At 40.9% G+C, this 18,183-nt stretch overlaps 1 protein-coding gene across 1 annotated transcript in view; it reads right to left on the bottom strand.

The window, feature by feature from the left end:
• Positions 1–964: 964 nt before the first annotated feature.
• The window catches only part of DPP4 (dipeptidyl peptidase 4), an 80,713-nt gene continuing 63,494 nt past the window's right edge, over positions 965–18,183 (bottom strand). Inside the window, exons 22-26 of the mRNA XM_068969445.1 lie at positions 17,611–17,710; positions 14,798–14,862; positions 4,013–4,085; positions 3,685–3,758; positions 965–2,066 (exon numbers count right to left, since the gene is read on the bottom strand). Coding sequence (XP_068825546.1) covers positions 1,965–2,066; positions 3,685–3,758; positions 4,013–4,085; positions 14,798–14,862; positions 17,611–17,710 — 414 coding nt within the window. The 3' untranslated portion in view covers positions 965–1,964. The remainder of the gene's footprint in view (positions 2,067–3,684; positions 3,759–4,012; positions 4,086–14,797; positions 14,863–17,610; positions 17,711–18,183) is intronic.

The raw sequence follows: 18,183 nt of genomic DNA, 5'->3' as shown, positions 1-18,183 counted from the left end.
ACTTACTTTGCTTTTCTGATTACTAAATTCAGTCCGGGATGTGAACATGTAACCTATGATTTCTGTTTCTGGATACAGAACTCTACAAAGATTGGTCTCACTACTCATGATGAATGAACCCTATTATTAGAATTATGACAAGAACCCTATAGGTTTGAGGGTAGACTTATGGTTCCAAATGAATGAATAATATATGAGACTTAATTAAGAAGAAACCACTCAATTCCATTTTCTGAAAATACAGTTGAAACAATTTCAGAATCTTCTGTCCATTCCTATACAAGACTCACCAGTCTCATATTGAACTGATAAATTTTTTTCTAATTCTTCTATTTAGATTTTTGTGCTGTAGCTCATCCTGTCTGGGACAACTTTTTCTAACTATGTTTGAGTTTATAAAATCAATTGTTAAAAATGAGGCCATTTTACAAATAATTGAACAAAAATATTATGTGTTCTCATTTATCGAGACTTTGCTAGACTAAATTCAGCATCTTAAATCTATGGTTTCATTAATATAGTTATGTCAACCAAAAATAATTAGTTAAACACTTAAGTTGTTGACTTTTTTAAACTTCCAATAAGCCATCTGGGCTATCAAGATGATATTTTTGATATTATGTGCCTCATCATAGTTCCCTGGAATGAAAGTATAAATTAGATGCTACATAAATAACCAAAATTACTTTAAGTTGACTTTTTAAAAGCTTATATATAAGTATGATAACAGAAATTATATATAGAGAGATATTAGATTAAAACCCTATGAACTGCTTAATTTAGCACATTTCTTTGTATCTGTTTCTTACAAAAGCTGAACCTTCTCCATGTTTACAAGGCAGTTTGGGATAACAAGCAAAATAAACAAGAGCCTTTCTGGGTAAGCATGTCCATATGCCAATACAGTTTAGGTCTGATTCAAGACACAAAACACCTCTGAAAAAATGAAGGCATATTTATTACTGACCAGGAGATATTCCACAGTATATAGAATGGGAATCATATTATATACATTTGTAGCTTATTTTCAATTTTTAAAAACAAGTCCAAGAAAGTTAAAATATTCTTTTTAATTAGATGCTCAAAGAAATGAAGTAAGAAAAACTGATGCAAAGATTCCTTCAAGTTAGGATTTGCAATACAAATATTTTCATATCTTAACAGGGCAAGCTGATGTGTTCACATCTCCCTTCCAAGCTGCTTCTCTCACTAGGAAACATCAGTATTTTAAAAGCACATTTACAATGCTTTCCCATCACCCTTTCTGTGTTTTTGTAGCACCTATAGCCATAACTGGCACCTGGGGGCCTTGCATTGTTGGCAGTTTCCCTCTCATTTCTTTGGAGTCTATTCAACTGCTGTGGTTTTACTCAGAAGTCAGTGCTTTGCATATATGATTTCCTGAGACTGTTTGAATGGTCTTTCTCAGAAAACTGTGCCAGTCTGGCTGTGAACAGCTCTTCTCGGAGGAGCTGACAGTAGCCTGGTTGGGTCAGCAGGCTTGGACTGGGGTTCACAGCCTTGCTCTGCCAGCTTCTCTCCCTAACCCCTCTTTTCTTACCCCTGCCTCAGTGACATCACTGCCCACATCCTGTCATTCCTTCAAAGAAGAGAACAAAATTTGCACTAGTTCAGTTAGAAAATAATGCTGCTCAGGGAACCTCTGCAAAGCTCCCATAAAAACAGTTCTTAGGTGTTGTTTCACCAACTGATATGGAAATTATTTTAAATAATAATAAAAAGAAAACCAGACTGAAATTTCCATAAGGTAAGTCTGTTGCAAAGACAGAAGTCCCTACTTCAGGTTATAGATATGAAACTTGGGAACAAGGTAAACTTACATTTCTTGATTTGAGTGTGTGTGTGTGTGTTTTTTTAAGGCATCATCCTGACAGTGCAGTTTTGAGATAATGAGAGCAAAAGTAGCTTTTCACAAGCTTTAAATGGCATGCCGTTTTGAGATGCTAAAGTAGAGAGAAACATTGTTTTAGGAAATGGCTCATGTGGGTGTATATGTGTTGGTGTGCTGTGTTGCTGGCGATCCCGTGGTCTTCATCTGTATACCACTGCAGAGACACAAGAGAGAGATCAGAATTAGGAAGTCAGTTGCCTTTTTTTTTTAATCCAAATGAATTCTCAAGAGCATACATGAAATAACACACAATGTTTTAACTCCTCAATCAGTTTGTAAACTGAAACATGATCAAACAGGTTTTCTTATCTCCCCTCCCCCTGCCCAGAGCTTTCCCAAGGCATGTAGCTGTGTCTTGCAGGAGTCTCCGATTGTCCGTGGTATGTGCTAAGACAACTCACCATGAGTTTGACTTCACTGCACACTGCTTTAAGGATATGTGTATTACACGAAAATATCTAAGTCCATTTTTCAAATTTGACTCAAAGGACACTTAGAAACTCATCATGCATAGGATGGAATGTTTATCCCATAAAGCCCACTTTAATTAAGTGTTATCAACTGTTAAGTTTCTCCTCCACTGCAGTAAAAAAAAACTGTTAAAGGTTTTTAAAAAGCAATTTTTCCTAATGTATATCACTAAGGAACTAGGAAAATCTACTTCTGTATTCCATATATATGTTTAGCATAAGTGAAGTCAAAAATCAAATGTATTATTTTCAAACATGTAAGATTTTTCACTGGAATTTCTTATCTGTATGTCTGACATTTATTTAGGAAGAGTTGATGACTTGAGGCAAAAATTTATCAACTCATTCCACCATGTTAAACAAGTGGGAAGTCACTGCTAGCAAAACATATATCTTGGAGACATAAATTAACTTTCAAAAATTGCTTAAAGTATCATGTCTTTTCTTTGAACAGTGGAAATATACACCACAACCTCATAAGAATCTAACCCCGAAAATATATGCCATGTTTTCTGGTATCAAATGACTGTCCCGCTTTTAAATACAGTAGGTACTGCTTGAACTGAGCACAGAGCAAAGTGTGTATGTTAAAAGAAAGTGAGGGGAAGCAGGCTATTAAAGCTAATACAGACAAGAAAGCATTTAACACAAAAATATTTAGTGCAACACACACATATAATCTTTTTCTTTCTCTTAATCAGAAAAGATCTAGGGCATAAAATGAATTTTGTTTAATACCTAGAAACATCCTCTGAACAGGCAACAACAACTCTCTAGCCATTTCTGACTTTATAAACCCAGCTTAATTGTTTATTACCTGTAGTTGCTCAATAAAAGATAACGTGGAAATTGCAAAAACTGAAACTTGCTGATTATTATACCCTATACCCTACCTTTGTTAGAAGGGCTAGTAACACGTACTAGAGATGGATTTTCATATTTGAGCTGAGCGATTATCATGCTGCTTTCACTTTAGAATTACTTTGCCATACTTTTCACTGGGTAAGTGATTACTTTTGTGTCAAATTAGGGAGAGATGGGACAATCATAGGGCTAGAAGAGCAATCACAAGACTAGGGATCTGATACTCACAAGATATGCGATATTGTGCTTTTCAACCCCTAACTGATATTGAACGTGACTGTGTTTCTGGCTCAAGTATATCACTTCTTCAACTTCTTACTGGAAAAATAAGACTCTTTTTTGCTTTTGTCCCTTTCTCCTGGGACCTTGATGAGAGAAGTAATCGTGAGAGACCCCACCAGGAAGTTCCTTCCCCTTGCAGGAAGCTTTGCTATATACCATTGACTGGAAATCCACTCCAGCATCCACCAGGGCTTTGGAGATCTGAGCTGACTGCTGAAAGTGAACGTTATCTGCAGGGAGAGAAAGGAAACAGAAAGTTAATAGCTGCTCCACTTTTCTGGTAGGAAAAGGCACAAGAAGAAAGGGGACTGTCTGAAGTTCTAGGACTCAGCATCCCATTTATCCCAAGACAAGTGAGTTGTGGAAAGCAACACTGTTTTATTGAAGTAAATGTAACAGTCTTGCCCCTCATGCTTTTGTTTTGTCAGTAGTGAAATTGCAAACCTGTCTGTGATACTAAAAAGTCTAATTAACTGAAACTCACCATCTGCTGTTCCATGAATAAGGAGGTACTCAACTTGTTTAAAATTTTCAGCTCTGCTCATGACTGTTGAATTCTGGAATTGGGAAAAAGAATGTCATTATTCAAAAAAAGATCTGCCATAAACTGATTTTTCACTTCAGTTTACAAAATAAAATGTTTTCAGCTGGGGCCCCCTTTGATACAAAATATAGCAAACCGATATTCAAGCAAATGCTGTCTCCATGCAAGGCAGAATGCACAGCATGCCCTGTGCTTGGGAGAAGGACTGGAAAGGGAGAATGCCACATCTTCCCTGCACATGCAGAAGAGGGCACCTGCCACCCAGGCTGCATGCAAAGCCCCTCGAGTCCCAGATCCCAGATTGGCTGGGTCCTATGCATTAGCACAGGGCAGAGTCTCATATTAGCAATGTATGTTCCATGGGCTTATGCTGTAGTTCAGCCAAAAAGTGTATTGCCATGGCAACCATGTGTCACATGGTACCATACATGCTACATTTCAAAGAGCCTGTACATAGCATTTGCAACTAAACATACTCTGCAATATGTCATATGAACTTTGGTCCACATTGCTAGGCTCTGAATGAGAAGCAGGCATTACCTTTTTTGAAACAGATGTTTGAAACCTAGGCAAATGTAACATATGGGAGGGTAGAGGGGTGACAAAGATCAAATATGGCCTTAGAAAATCATCAATGGCTGGTTGTCTGCCTCGTTCTGTCTTGAGGAAAATGTCACTATTGGACCAAGCCAGGTAATTAGGAGAAAAAAATTGGGAGGTCAGCTTTTTGAAGGCTGCTTCATAACCTTAGGAAGGACTTCTAAAATGAGGCTGGGGTCTCGAATGAAAACTTTTTGAAAGTATGGAACTAGTCATCCGGTCTTAATTTGGAGATGCTTGCAGAGTTGGGATGAAGGTAAAAATGTCACAGACATTGTAGTGACTTTGGGAAGGGGTGAGCTGGAGCCTACTTTTGTTGTCTCATTATGAGTTGGGCAGAGGAAGGGCCATTAGCCTCCCGAGAGATTTCAAATCAGTCAACTTGTCCTGCAGCATCTTGGTGAATCAAGTCAACTTCATGAGAGGCAAGGTTTATGTTCTACAGATACCTTTGTAGCTAACATCAGGATGGGAACCCTGAAGGTCTGGCAGGAAGAGGATGGGGCTATAGTCCGAGTGTTTGTATTCTAGCCCCGGCTTCAATATCAGTGAACTGTGCACCAGGAGACAGGCTGCTGAGCACCTTTTTGTTTGAAATGGGAAGAAGATTAACTCCTCTTACTGTCACTGAAATAGGAATCAAGAGACGTGGCTTTTTTTAAGGTTAAATTACTGACACTGATGTCCGGATGCTGTTAACAGAGTTTCTGGAAAAAAGACATTCTGTCTACAGCTTTCAGGACAAAGTCACCCAACATGTTTGCGTTGACAAAGTGATCTTGTCCCGGAAAACAGAGCAAAGGCCCTCTTACTCTGTGCAGGCTGGGTCCCACTCGTCCTGACCATATGCCATTTCTGACCCAATTGAGAATTTACCCACAAACTTTCAGGAGAAACATCTAGGACTCATTAAAAGTCACACTCTTATTTTACTTTACTTTTAGGGAAATGTGTTATCTGGTGAGATGTCCCAGATGAACTCATCCATCCATTCCTCTGTTCATCCATTCCAATGTTACTCCATCCATTCTTCTATCCATTCATTTACTCATTGTCAGTCAATATTTGTTTGTTATATACCCAACTAAACAATAAACTCCATGAGAAAAGGAATTTGTCTATATTGTTCATTATTCTGAGCTTTTAATACAGTGCTAAATATCAATTAAAGGGATAAATGAAAGAAAGGTAACCACTTATATTGTACTGTTGACTATATTCCATCCTAATTTTGCAGAGACAAGTGAGAACAGCTAGGGGAAGGGAAATAAAATATTCTCATTCTGAAATTTACCGAACTATGCTTTGCCCACTTTCAATCCATACACAATGCCATTAGTAATAACAGCTGACATGTACTGTGTACTCTGTGCCAGTCACTCTGCTAAGCATCTTAAAGGATTTATCAAAGCACCTGCTCTATTTAATGACGTTCCTACGAGATAGGTCTATTAATAGCAATCCCACTTCTACATGAAGACAATCAAGTGCACCAGGTTACAGTAGGAAATCTGAGCTGGACAAAAGTCTGACGGTAGAACCTCTTTTACCTCCTAAGCTGCACTGAGTCTCCAGTAAAGTTCCAAGCTACTTATGATGTGATCTTCCAGCAAAAATACAGGAGGAAAGAAATTGTTACTGAACTGTCCTGGGATTTGCAGTAAACAGACACACTGGGTGTTCTTTGCGCCTGCGTGCTCATGGCCTTCTTAGAATTCATCGGAAGAGAGCATTCATTGGAAGCGAGCACGCTTGCACGGCCCTGCGAGATTCATGAGGCATTTTGGGGCTGTGTGGCTCATGCAGCGCCAATCGCAGCAATAGAACCTTGAGCGATGTTCTGACCCGGAGAGAGGAAAGGGTCAAAATCAATCTACCAAAAAAGGCCAGTGTAGGATTCAAACCTGGCGACAGCAGAGGCTGGGGCGGACACACGGACAGTGAACACTGACAGTCGGAGGGAGCCCCAGGCCCGGGCCCCCGAGTCCGTCCTCCTGCGCCTGCGCAGTTGTTGCCGTCACCTTGTTTCTCCCAAGAAGCAAGTTCTTCACTTGCCAAGGACAGTCACCTTTAACACCTAGACCTGACCCGAATATACAGCTGTCACCTCCCCCCGCCTCCCACCTCTAAAAGCCTCCCAGGGCTTCCTTGCTTGGCAGAGTGAAGAGCAAAAGCTACTTCACAACCTCCCTGAGCCATAAAACTGAGAAATGTCATTGAAACATAGAGTAATAGTTAGGAGACATATAAATACGCAGGACAGTTAGCAAGGAATGTGATAACTACTGGAGTTTGGACCAAAACAGTTTCTGGCTGCCTTTTTTTTTCTTAAATGGAGTGAATACAGGCTGAAAGAAGACAATTTTTATAAACAAGTAAAACCCTGAGCCTAAGATAAATGTTGTGATGTACACACTGTAGCTGTGATGAACTAGACATGGTGAGAAACGCAACATACTGAGAAAAAGACGAAAACTGTGATAAAAGTGTCATGATGCAAATTGTTTTACATTAACAATATTACACTACAAAGAGAGAAAGACAAATACTTTAATGCAGCAAGCGAAAAATAAAACAAAGGCTTCCCCTGCAACCACAAGATAAGAGTGTCATTTCCAATGTGCACGTCCCCCTGCTCGCTGGGAGATGCATCAAGAGGGACCTCTCAGTGCGTGGGAGCCAGGCAGCCTCAGGCACACACCCATTTCAAGGCTCTCAGGCTGCTGAGAACATTTCCCTGCCCCCCCTGGGAAAGATGCAGCTGTGTCCCCCTGCCTGCAGAACCACAGATCCTTCCCTACCAGACTGAGCATCCTGGCTTCTCCGAAGAGAGACTCCTGACAGCCCGCTGTATGGCACACTTTAACCAGTGAAGGGCAGCAGTCAAAGCCAGTGAAAGAAATGCAGGCACCAATTTAAAGGAGAATTAATGACCAGAAATAATTTAATTGTGCTAATTCAACCCACCAAAATAGGATAATCCCCACTTGCCTATCGATGGAAACAGAAATAAAAAAGGAAATGGATGACTAAGTTAGAAGCCGAATAGTCTGTCACCAGCTCCTAAAAAGGAAGCTTAGAGTGATAAATGGGCAGGGATGCAATGGTGGTGCAGTTGGCACTCTCCCGAGGCTAGAAACTTCCGGAGAGCCCCGCTGCCAGCAACAGCCTGGCAAAGCAAAGTGGGAAGGAGTGGACCAGTGGCAGTGCCGATCCTTAGCATCTCTGCGAGGAGCTTTTCCTTCAAGCCCCAAGAAGAACCATCTGTAGCTGCTCGTTGGATCATGCTGGTTCTTCAGTTACCTTCCAACAAATAAATCTTTGTATTTTTGAAATAAAAGAGAGAGCTGATAAGAGTGGGGAAGTACTGTGAGAAACAGAAGGTCTAACAATTTTTAAGCTACCCCTTGTGCCATCCAGGAACCAGAAGGACAATTTGCTTCCCAAGGATAATGGTGGCAGCTGCCATGTTTTTGAAAGCTTACTTCATGGCAGGCTCAGGTGTCTTCGTTTAATCCTTTCAATAACAGGTCTGATTGTCCCCATCATCCAGATGAGGAACCAGCAGTTCACAGGGATTTAGTAACCTCTTCAAGTGACTAGATGGTGGAAACAGAATTTGAGCACAGGTCAAACTCAAAAGTCCTCACCTCTTAACATCATATTTTAATATCCCTTTACTTCACAGCCAAATAACTCATTGTTATCTGGTAGAAAGAGCAGCCACTGGTCTAACGGACAACCCATTACTTCAGTGAGATAGCACCCTCAGTTTGCTGACTTGCCCTGCGCATTCTCCCACTTGCCGTCAAAGCCTCATAAATAATATTAAATGAAGCTATTTAAGGAAGCACCGTTCATGCCACAACAGAGGCCACAAAAAAATTCTAAGAAAAAATTAATTCAACCCAGCACATCAGATGTTTTACTAGTTAACATCAATCAAACAACTGTACCAAAGGAAACAGTCCCTATTCGCCGACAGGGGGCCCTACCTCAGGCCTCACCCAGCAACACTGGCTTCTTTAAAGATCACACAGCAGTCAACATTTTATCAGCACTCAACAAACAAGTTAAGGTTTGGCTGAAATCTGAAGGTCTCTCTCCCTTTGGCATATTCTGGGATAATAGAACAAATGTCAAATCAGTACAAGATGGCATATTTACAAAATTGCACCCTGTTTTGCATAACCTAACGATGCAGCACTTCTTAAGGATTGAACGTTTCAAATCTGCTAGCAGAAGACTGCCAAATCTATGACTGTTTCGCACACTTGCCAAAAGCCTATCAAACTCTGAGCAAAATGCAAAATAAATCTCCTCTACAAGTTAAATCAGTCCCTTCTGTGTGTTCCAGGCTGCCCTCTTCTCTTGGCAATGAGGCTCAGGACTTGGGCCTCATTTCTCTTGCCCTTGATCTGATGCTGCTCTCTGTGAATCCGTTCCCTCCCCAGCCTCCCATCCTGCCTTATTAGCCACCATTTGGCCTGCTCTTCCCACAGCCCTGCTCTGTGTTATCCCTCGGTTCACCCAATCTGCTTCACGAATCCCCGGAAAACAGCTCTGCCTACCATTCCTCTACTCTGCTCCTCTGCCTCACCCCTCAGGCAGCCTATGGAAAGCACCTATGCTCTTCCTCTGTAACTCCCGGAATCTTCCTTGACTGGCTCCAGATCAGTGCCCTCTCCCTTTCCTACCCCAGTAGCTACATCTTATATAACATTCCTGCACCTCAGTTTCTGGGTCAATAAAATGGAGATAATTAGAACACTTATCTCAGGGAATTTGAGGGAGAACTGGACCTAATCATCCATGTAAAGAGCTTAGAACAGTGAAGTGCGAAGGACTCAGTCGTGTCTGATTCTGCAACCCCACGGGCTGTAGCCCACCAGGCTCCTCCCCATGGAATTCGCCAGGCAAGAAAACTGGAGTTGGTAGCCATTCCCTTCCATAGGGGATCTTCCAGGCCCAGGGATTGAACCTGGGCCTCCTGCACTGTAGACAGACTCTCTACCATTTGAACCACCAGGGAAGCCCATCTGGTCAGAGAAGCACTTAATGAGTGAATAAAAAAATGAATGAAATAAATGAAACTGAGTCCCCCCTTGGTTGAGAGGAGTGGGTGGGGGGGGGGAGGTGAAATCCCAGCTTCTCAGCTACTTCCCTTCCCCACTACATGCTCGGAAGGCATGCTGGGGCTCCACAGTCACAATCTGGAAATCACCAATCTTTTCCATATATATTGGGCACTCTGCCATGCTCACGTTCATGCTTTATTACTACTTTCTTTTATTTCTCTTCAAAAATTTTGTCTCCATACTTTGTCTCACCAACAAGGTCACCAACTTCTGAACGACTAAAACACCAGGCACCTCAAATAGGTGAATGAAAGTCTACCATGTTAATGATTTTTTACAGATTTGCTTGGCCTTGTAGAAACTGTAATTGGCCATGTAGAAACTATTCATCACTGTTAGGAACCCACTCCTCAAGGTGGGGCCATGGTTGCTATTTGCTTATTGCTACTGGGGGTGATGCTTCCCAGGTGGCGCAGGGGTAAAGAATCCACCCACCAATGTAGGAGACACAAGAGACGAGGGTTCTATCCCTGGGTTGAGAAGATCCCCTGGAGTATGAAATGGCAATCCACTCCAAAACTCCAGTATTCTTGCCTGGGACATCCCATGGACAGAGGAGCCTGGTGGGTTACAGTCCATGGGTTGCAGAGTCGAGCACACATTGGGGCTGAGGGTTGTCTTGTTGTCTATCTGATTCTTTTGCTCAAATCTATTGCCATTTCTGTTGGCTATGGACTGAGACTCTGACTGAGACTTTCAGCAGGAAAAAAAATTGTTTCCACAGAGTTTCACTGCCCTATTAGCTTCACTGTCATCCCTCTACTTTGCCTGCCTGCTTAGAGCTTCTGGGACCAGCTCCTTGGAGTTTTGTGGGCATGAATGTCTTCTTCTTCTTTGCTGCTGCTGCTGCTGCTGTCGCTTCAGTTGTGTCCAACTCTGTGTGACCCCATAGATGGCAGCCCACCAGGCTCCCCCGTCCCTGGGATTCTCCAGGCAAGAACACTGGAGTGGGGTGCCATTGCCTTCTCTTTTAAGTCCCTGGTATTCTTTAAAAGTGCTTCTATCTTGCCACTTGGCAGTAGGTGGGTGATTATCTACAAAAAGGGTCTTATGGATCACTGCTTATGTCACAGCATTGGGTCCAAGCCTTAGTCCCAGGGTCCCATAATCTATATGGTGGCTTTGTAACAATAAACAAAGGCACTCCTTCTGGTTGAATGCAGCCCCAGAGGTGCATGCCTTAGTGAATGGAGCTGACTGGCCTCTAGCAGTGCTCAAGCTGAACAGCTCTACATGACATCCCCACTTGTTCCATTTACATATACAAACGGTTCCTTCAAGTTCCTTTCCTAAACAGTAAGCACAACCTTTATTTCACAAAAGGTCCTTCTGTTGGTGTGCTTCTCTACATTCTTCCAAGTCTGGGTCATTAATGGCCTAATAATGAATCCTCTCCTCATCTGAGTTTCATCAAAAATTATATTCTCTTCCAAAGGCTATAATTCTGGTTACAGATAAATGATTCTATAGTTGAAAAGGTGTACAAAGATCAAGACCTTGCTTGTTACACACTTTGGTCATTCCTATCCTGGATGTACTGAAGAAAGTCAACAGGCTATCCTATACAGGACTCTTTCAAAATATTTCTCCTGCCCCACGGGAAGACAGAGAACAGGGAAAGCCTGTAAGGAATTGTCTCCTTTGTTTTTTTCCAAGAGGGTAGGAGGAGGGAAGGAGAGGAGGAGAGAGAAAGGGAGGAAATAAAAACAACCTGGGAAAGAAAAGAAAAAGAAGCTGGGGGTCCAGAGGGGCAGCTGGGGCCTTAGAGGAAAATAGAATCGTTGAATATATTCCTGCCAGAGACAAAAGCACAGACTCATTTAAAAAACAAAGGAGGGCAGCTTTATTCTAAAGCCTGCTGTGCACCAAATATAGGTACTCAGATTCAGTTCTCCACTTTCTGAGGAGGCAACTTACGGGGCAGAAACAGTACACAGAATACATTTACCTCACTTTCTCCTGCCCACCTTAGCTATCGCCCACCCAAATAATTCCTCTGAGCAACACATTGGGAACCTTTAGCGCCCTGGTACTGGCAGTTTTAATGTGTCCATTGCCAGCAGAGAATTTTGTGCCAAGAAAACCCGACTCCTGGCGTGGAAGGATTAAACAGTCCTCGGGAGCCATCTGTGCAGCAAAGCGAGACAGTGACTTTGTGCTCCCAGCGCGCGTGTGTTGCCATCGGCAGTGGGAAGTGACTTCTATTTACATGACTACCTCACGCGGAGAACACCTAAGAGGAGAGAGGAAGATGGCCACCTCAGTGGGGGGGGGGGGGGGGCAAGAGTTGGAGAAGAGGGGGATGGGGATGGGAATCAGGAGCCTCTAGGAAAATCTGGAAAAAGATAGAGGCTGACAGGGCAGATTAAAACTATTTATCCTCTAGGGCGAGGACTGAATGAAGAGGAAACACCCTGTTGGTTGATGTTTTTTGGAGGTGCCATGGACTTGCTTGGATATCAAGGTTTGGACTTCACCCTGTCCTTCGAGGTTCAAAGACTTTCAAGACGGGCTTTTTAAAACTAACTTTGACTCATCATCCACTAGGATCTAGAGTCAGGATGAGGGTCCTGGGCAGTACACCTCTGATGTTTGGGGATTTTTTTTTTTTTTTTAGTACTTTGAGAGTGTTTGAGAAAGACTTTTAGCCATGGCCCAAATATGGTGCACCACAGGAGGGATGCTTTCAGGTGTAAGCATCCTGTTTGGGTCACTGACAAGAAAATTAGAGCTGTAAATTGAGAGAGATGATGGAGATGTATAGTTTTTATAACAATGTTTCCACTCAAGAAGTTTTAAAATCAAATCAAAAAACATTTTAAGGTTTCTATTTTATACTGGGTGATCCAAAGAATACAATATTGAGGAAAGCTTTGAATGACTAATAATAAAACAGAGGGGGGAAAAGGAGTACAAAATAACTATGAACCCAAGAACAATAAATTGAAGATTGAGAGATATACAAGGAAAACATCATTGAGTCAAAAGAGAGGATGCTAGTCCCCCAGGAGAGCAGTGTCCTAACAGATGGAGTGAGTGACAGTCCTGCAGTCGAGTCCAGCGCCCTGTGATCCCACGCACTATAGCCGGCCAGGCTCCTCTGTCCATGAAATTCTTCAGGCAAGAATCCTGGACTGGGTTGCCATTTCCTTCTCCACCTAATAGATGGAGGTGGAAGGGGAAAAATGACATTCCAGGGCCGCTGTAAGAAAGGTATTGAACACCTGGTTAAAGAATAAGAGCTGGACTTAGTTGAGTCCACGGGAAAAGTCCGTGACAGTGCTGTGAGTGTAGGTTAAGCTCCTACTTCAGTGTGTGATACAGCCTGGCGTGTAGGGACGCCAGCTAAGGAATGAGCAGTGAGATTATGGCTATGAAAGGTGGTGGTCACGTGGCATCAGCAATGTGATCATGAAGCAGGGAAAGGATGTCTAAAGCAGCTGATTGGATGTGGAGGAGAAAGAATGGGAAAAACTGAGTCCAAAGTATCACGTGGGACAATCAGAAGACATAAGGACAACCTGACTACGGGACTGCTTTGTAGTAGAAGGTGATTCATACATCCCATCTCATAAGCTGTTACTTTTCTCTCTCTCTTTTTTTTTAAAGTATTGCAGTATAGTTACTTTATCATGTTGTGTTATTTTCTGCTGTACAGCAAAGTGAATCAGCTATGCGTTTACATATCTCCTCTTTTTCTGGATTTCCTTCCCATTTAGGTCACAGCAGAGCATTACGTAGAGTTCCCTGCGCTACATAGTAGGTTCTCATTAGCTATCTATTTTATACAGTTCTTACTTTTCTACTTTGACTGGTAAACAGAGATGAAAACACACACTCAGACACAACTGTGTCTCATACCCCTCTCTGGCACACCCCACACAAGCCTTGCTGAATAAAGCTGAAAGGAAGGTGTAGAACTAAACTAGCAAAGCTGGAAACTGTATTTGCATTTTATTGGGCTTTGATCAAATGGCTTCAGAACCCCTAATAATGATGACATCTTACAAAAATGTACAAATATGGCTTAGACCAATGTATGAATACAAAGCCCAAGCACTGAGAGCTGTGGCACAGATGAGAAGAAATTGTGCTCTTAAATTATACGGGTTATTGTTTTTCTTTTTAATTCACTGTCCTGGGAAGAGTTTTGAATATCCTCTGAAGAATGTAAACATCGGACGACTGACCCAGCCATCTGTACATTTAGGGGTTTCCAACTTACATGACAAAATCTGGAAGTTTTGGAGAATGGTGCAATGCCCTGAAGGGTCCCTAGTACTGAGGCTGACATTCCAGCTGAAGCAAATGTGCTACCAAAGAGAGTGCCCTGGCCCTGCAGTGGCACCCACACTAGCACGCAGGCTGCCAGTGATACCTGCACCCAGGCCCCATTTCAGATGCTATAGCCCATTTGCGCAGTAACCTGCCCACTGGCTCTTCCAAGCCCGCAACCAGCCTGATGGATGCTATTCAGTAATTTGGGTTCAAGAGCTTTTCAGAGTATTACCCTCCTGCACCTATAGGACACCTGCTTTACTCAAATCTTGTATGAAAAAAAAATGTACACATTTGTCTAAGAATAAGAAAATTATAGGCTTGTACATACATCTTAATTATGATAATACCATAAGAAATTTTAATATGTGGTTAAAGACTTAGAGTGTCTTCTGGGCTCTAAAGGAATATGTTGAATTTGACATGTTTTCTAAACGGAAATTTTTTTATAATTAAAGTAATTATCTGGTGTTGCTTTGTATTTCCAAACGAATGCATATTGTGACCTATATAGCATACGATAAAGGCTGTAATTATGCAGAATATAGTAGGGGAAGCTACTGGAGTAACTCTAAACCACCTGTGTTATTTTTTAACAAGAATTTTGTTGGAAATAAAAGATATATATTTTCTAGAATAGATGCACTTAGAAATGTTCTTATACCACTTATAAATAGGTTATAAAATCGATCTAGTTCACATTGCTCACCCTGTAAGAGTCAAGGTTGTCTTCTGGAGTTGGAAGACCCATGTAACGTTCTGTGTACACGGAGTCTGTGATGGAGAAAAGAAAAAAACTTAACTCATACAATAAAAGCTTTATCCTCTTTTACTGGGTTACTTTATGTCTTAACTTGTGCAAAGGTCTACAGTGTTATACCATCAGAAGTATCTCCTTCAGATTGTTTCTGCCTGGCTTGTTGATGCATCCAGACTCCTGTCTTTCCATACTCAGCCTTGTAACCAATTCCCATTATCCCTTCCCTGGAGGACAGAGGGAGATCAAAACAGGGTGATCTAAAACCCAATCAATAACCCACCTGCAGAAAAGTCAAATGTGAAATGCTCAATGACAAGGACACTACATTAAAGATCTGACTCCCTTAAAGATCTTGATTAGCAAGTCATTTAATGTCTAAATTGTCTTGAATTTCTTGCTCCTGACATATGTATATACCCTACTTTAGGATATTTTCTTTCCTGCTGGAAACTCCTCATAATTTTCAATTACTAATTGCTCACTTGAAACATAGTTTTTTAGGTGGGGGAGGGACAGACTGAAAGGAAAAAATTCAGTTATCATTATTTGAAGTACAACACCATACTGGCTCAGCTACTCCATCATAAGGCAAGTTAAACATCTGTTTTCTCTCATTTTGTGGAGAGAGACATATATATACATATAGCTATATGTACACATATATGTATATTTCTTAAAATATCAGTGAGAAAATGTATTGTTGCTGAATTCCAATATAACTTTAAAAATGTGAAATAACTTTTTGAAAAAAGACCAGGTTACAGTAAGTAAATAAGTATAATATGTTTCCATTGTGCTATATAGATTAATGGGATGAATATCACTGGAATTGTACCAGTATTTCAATACAAATTTAATTATTTAGAAGAACGATCATCAAAACAATAAAATTAAGCAACATTCTAACCCTTTTTGAAGGACTGGCATTGATAACTAGTATTAGCTGTTCCAGGACAGGGAGGCCTGGCGTGCTGCAATTCATGGGGTCACAAAGAGTCGGACACGAGTGAGTGACTGAACTGAACTGAACTGATATATATTGCTCAGGCCCTTTCTATGAAAATCAAAATATTTTCCTCCACAATGAGTTTTTATTATTTTATCATTTTGATTAAAGTGAATAAAGACTATATGCAATTGTACATATCTAGAGGACACTAATATAGGAAATATAATATTTTAAAGCACACTTTAAAATATAACTTTCCAAAAATGTTCATCTTTTAACTTTAAATATAAATAACTTGGGATGTACATTTAATGGGGTGGGGGAGTAGGAATAGCTTTTAAGGGCAAAGTAATTTTTCCCCCAAACAGGCACAATTCTTCTTGTTCTAGAACATAATAGCCCTTTCTTATTATGCTAACCAGGTTTTCTTGTGTAAGAAGATCTAAAATTTTTAAAATACTGTTTAAAAAGTGCTTAATGTCGGGGCTTAATGTGGGGCTTCACTGATAGCTCAGTTGGTAAAGAATCTGCCTGCAATGCAAGAGATGTGGGTTCAATCCCTGTGTTGGGAAGATCCCTTGGAGAAGGAAAAGACTACCAACTCCAGTATTCTGGCCTGGAGAATTCCATAGACTGTATATGGGGATCGCAAAGAATCAGACATGACTAGGCATCTTTCACTTTCACTAATGTCAGTGTAAACTTTTAGAAGTATGTCTTGCCATACCATTTATGCACTCCTTCCATTTGATTTTTGAGTAATATTGTTCAAATTTTCACACATGTAAGAATTCTAGAAAGTTCCTGTTAGATTGGTCCGTATACATTTAATGAACTCTTCTTACCATTCTGTATTTCCAAATTCATGAAGATTGTTTCTATTATTTTACTGACCACCAGAGGTCTCCAGAAATAAGCCGTCATACAGAACAATTAGTATCAAGCAGGAAAGTATTATATGAAAACAAATCTATTGTGTAAGGACCAATGCCAACCATGTTCTCCAATTTTTTTCAATAGAAAGACAATGATGTATCTTTTACACACTGGCTTCTCTTGACTTTAGAGTTTTCCATAGCTTTGGTATTACCATATACTACCATACATTAGGGCATAAAATATTTCAGAAGCATATTCGTTATCAATGATTCTTTCATTATACTGCACAAATGACTTGAGATGGGGGTCAGAAGAGATACAGGAAAATAATTCTTTTCACCACCTCTGGCTCTTCCCCACTACCTAGAGCTCCACTGCTGCCCCCTTCCCCTTGGGAATCATAGCCTTACATGTGTGTGATAGAACAATACTTTCTCAGTGGTGAAAAGAATATTCTAAAGTGGCTTTCACCTACTTAGTGGAAACAAAGCCCCCAGGAGTTCTCCTGCCAAAGTCTCTTCTTTCCACCCAAAATCCTACTTTATATTCAACCTTAACCTGAAGGGAAAGAAATACTTCTCATATTCTTGTAATAGGTGAAGCCCCAAAGTCAGAGTAGAATAAAGGTAAGGAAGTGTATCTGAAGAACTGTAGCACTGGGAATGTTTTAAAATGTGGAAAACATAATTTCTTGATAAGACATTTAGGAAACAGAATTGGTTGCTAACTAAATATATAGGTAGCATTTAATACCATCCAGCCTTTCCCAACAGCAGAAGAAGTGAGACTGTTTTATTACAGGTATCCATAAAGTACATCTAAGAAGAATCAGCTTCTTCACTGTAGAAACAGGGAAACTAAAAAATGAATGGCTTTGGCATTGAGACGTGAAGGTTCGCACTCAGCATCTCTGTACCTGAGGGCCATCACCTACCATAGTACTCCCACTTGGAAACAGGCGCCACAGCTATTCCACACTTGAACACACCACTTCCTGCTCCCAGCACCATTGAGGTTACATACCCTCCGTATGACTAAGAAATGGAAACAGTTATTTTTATGGAGGTAAAGGAATTAAGGACATATGGTAAGCAAGTCGCAGTTTCCACATTTCTCACATCTTTATATACTGTGCCTCTTTCGAGATAGAAAGCATGACAGAGGAGGCTTAAATTGGCCTTAATTGGGCAGTATCTAAAGACTACTGTTCAGAGCCTTGGTCCCTTTTCTTGGTAGGTGTAAGAGGGAAAGTATTGACATTTTGCTGAGTAGTACCAATTAAAAACAAAATGACAAAAACAAAAAAAAATGTTAAACAAAACAAAACAAAAAGGCAATAAACTCTAAGTTTTTACTTTTCTGGACTCCTGAGAAAAAAAGTGTCTCTCCTTCCCTCCCGCCCCCCATCTTTCCTTCTCTTTATCCCTCTTTCTTGGTTCCTCTTCTTACTTGCTCACCTCCTTTCCCCATGGTAATAAACAAAAGTGTAAGCCTGGGGGGGACTCAT

Source organism: Capricornis sumatraensis, chromosome 3 (genome assembly GCF_032405125.1).
Source record: "Capricornis sumatraensis isolate serow.1 chromosome 3, serow.2, whole genome shotgun sequence".
Taxonomy (NCBI): domain Eukaryota; kingdom Metazoa; phylum Chordata; class Mammalia; order Artiodactyla; family Bovidae; genus Capricornis; species Capricornis sumatraensis.
This window is presented reverse-complemented; position numbering and strand designations above follow the sequence as displayed.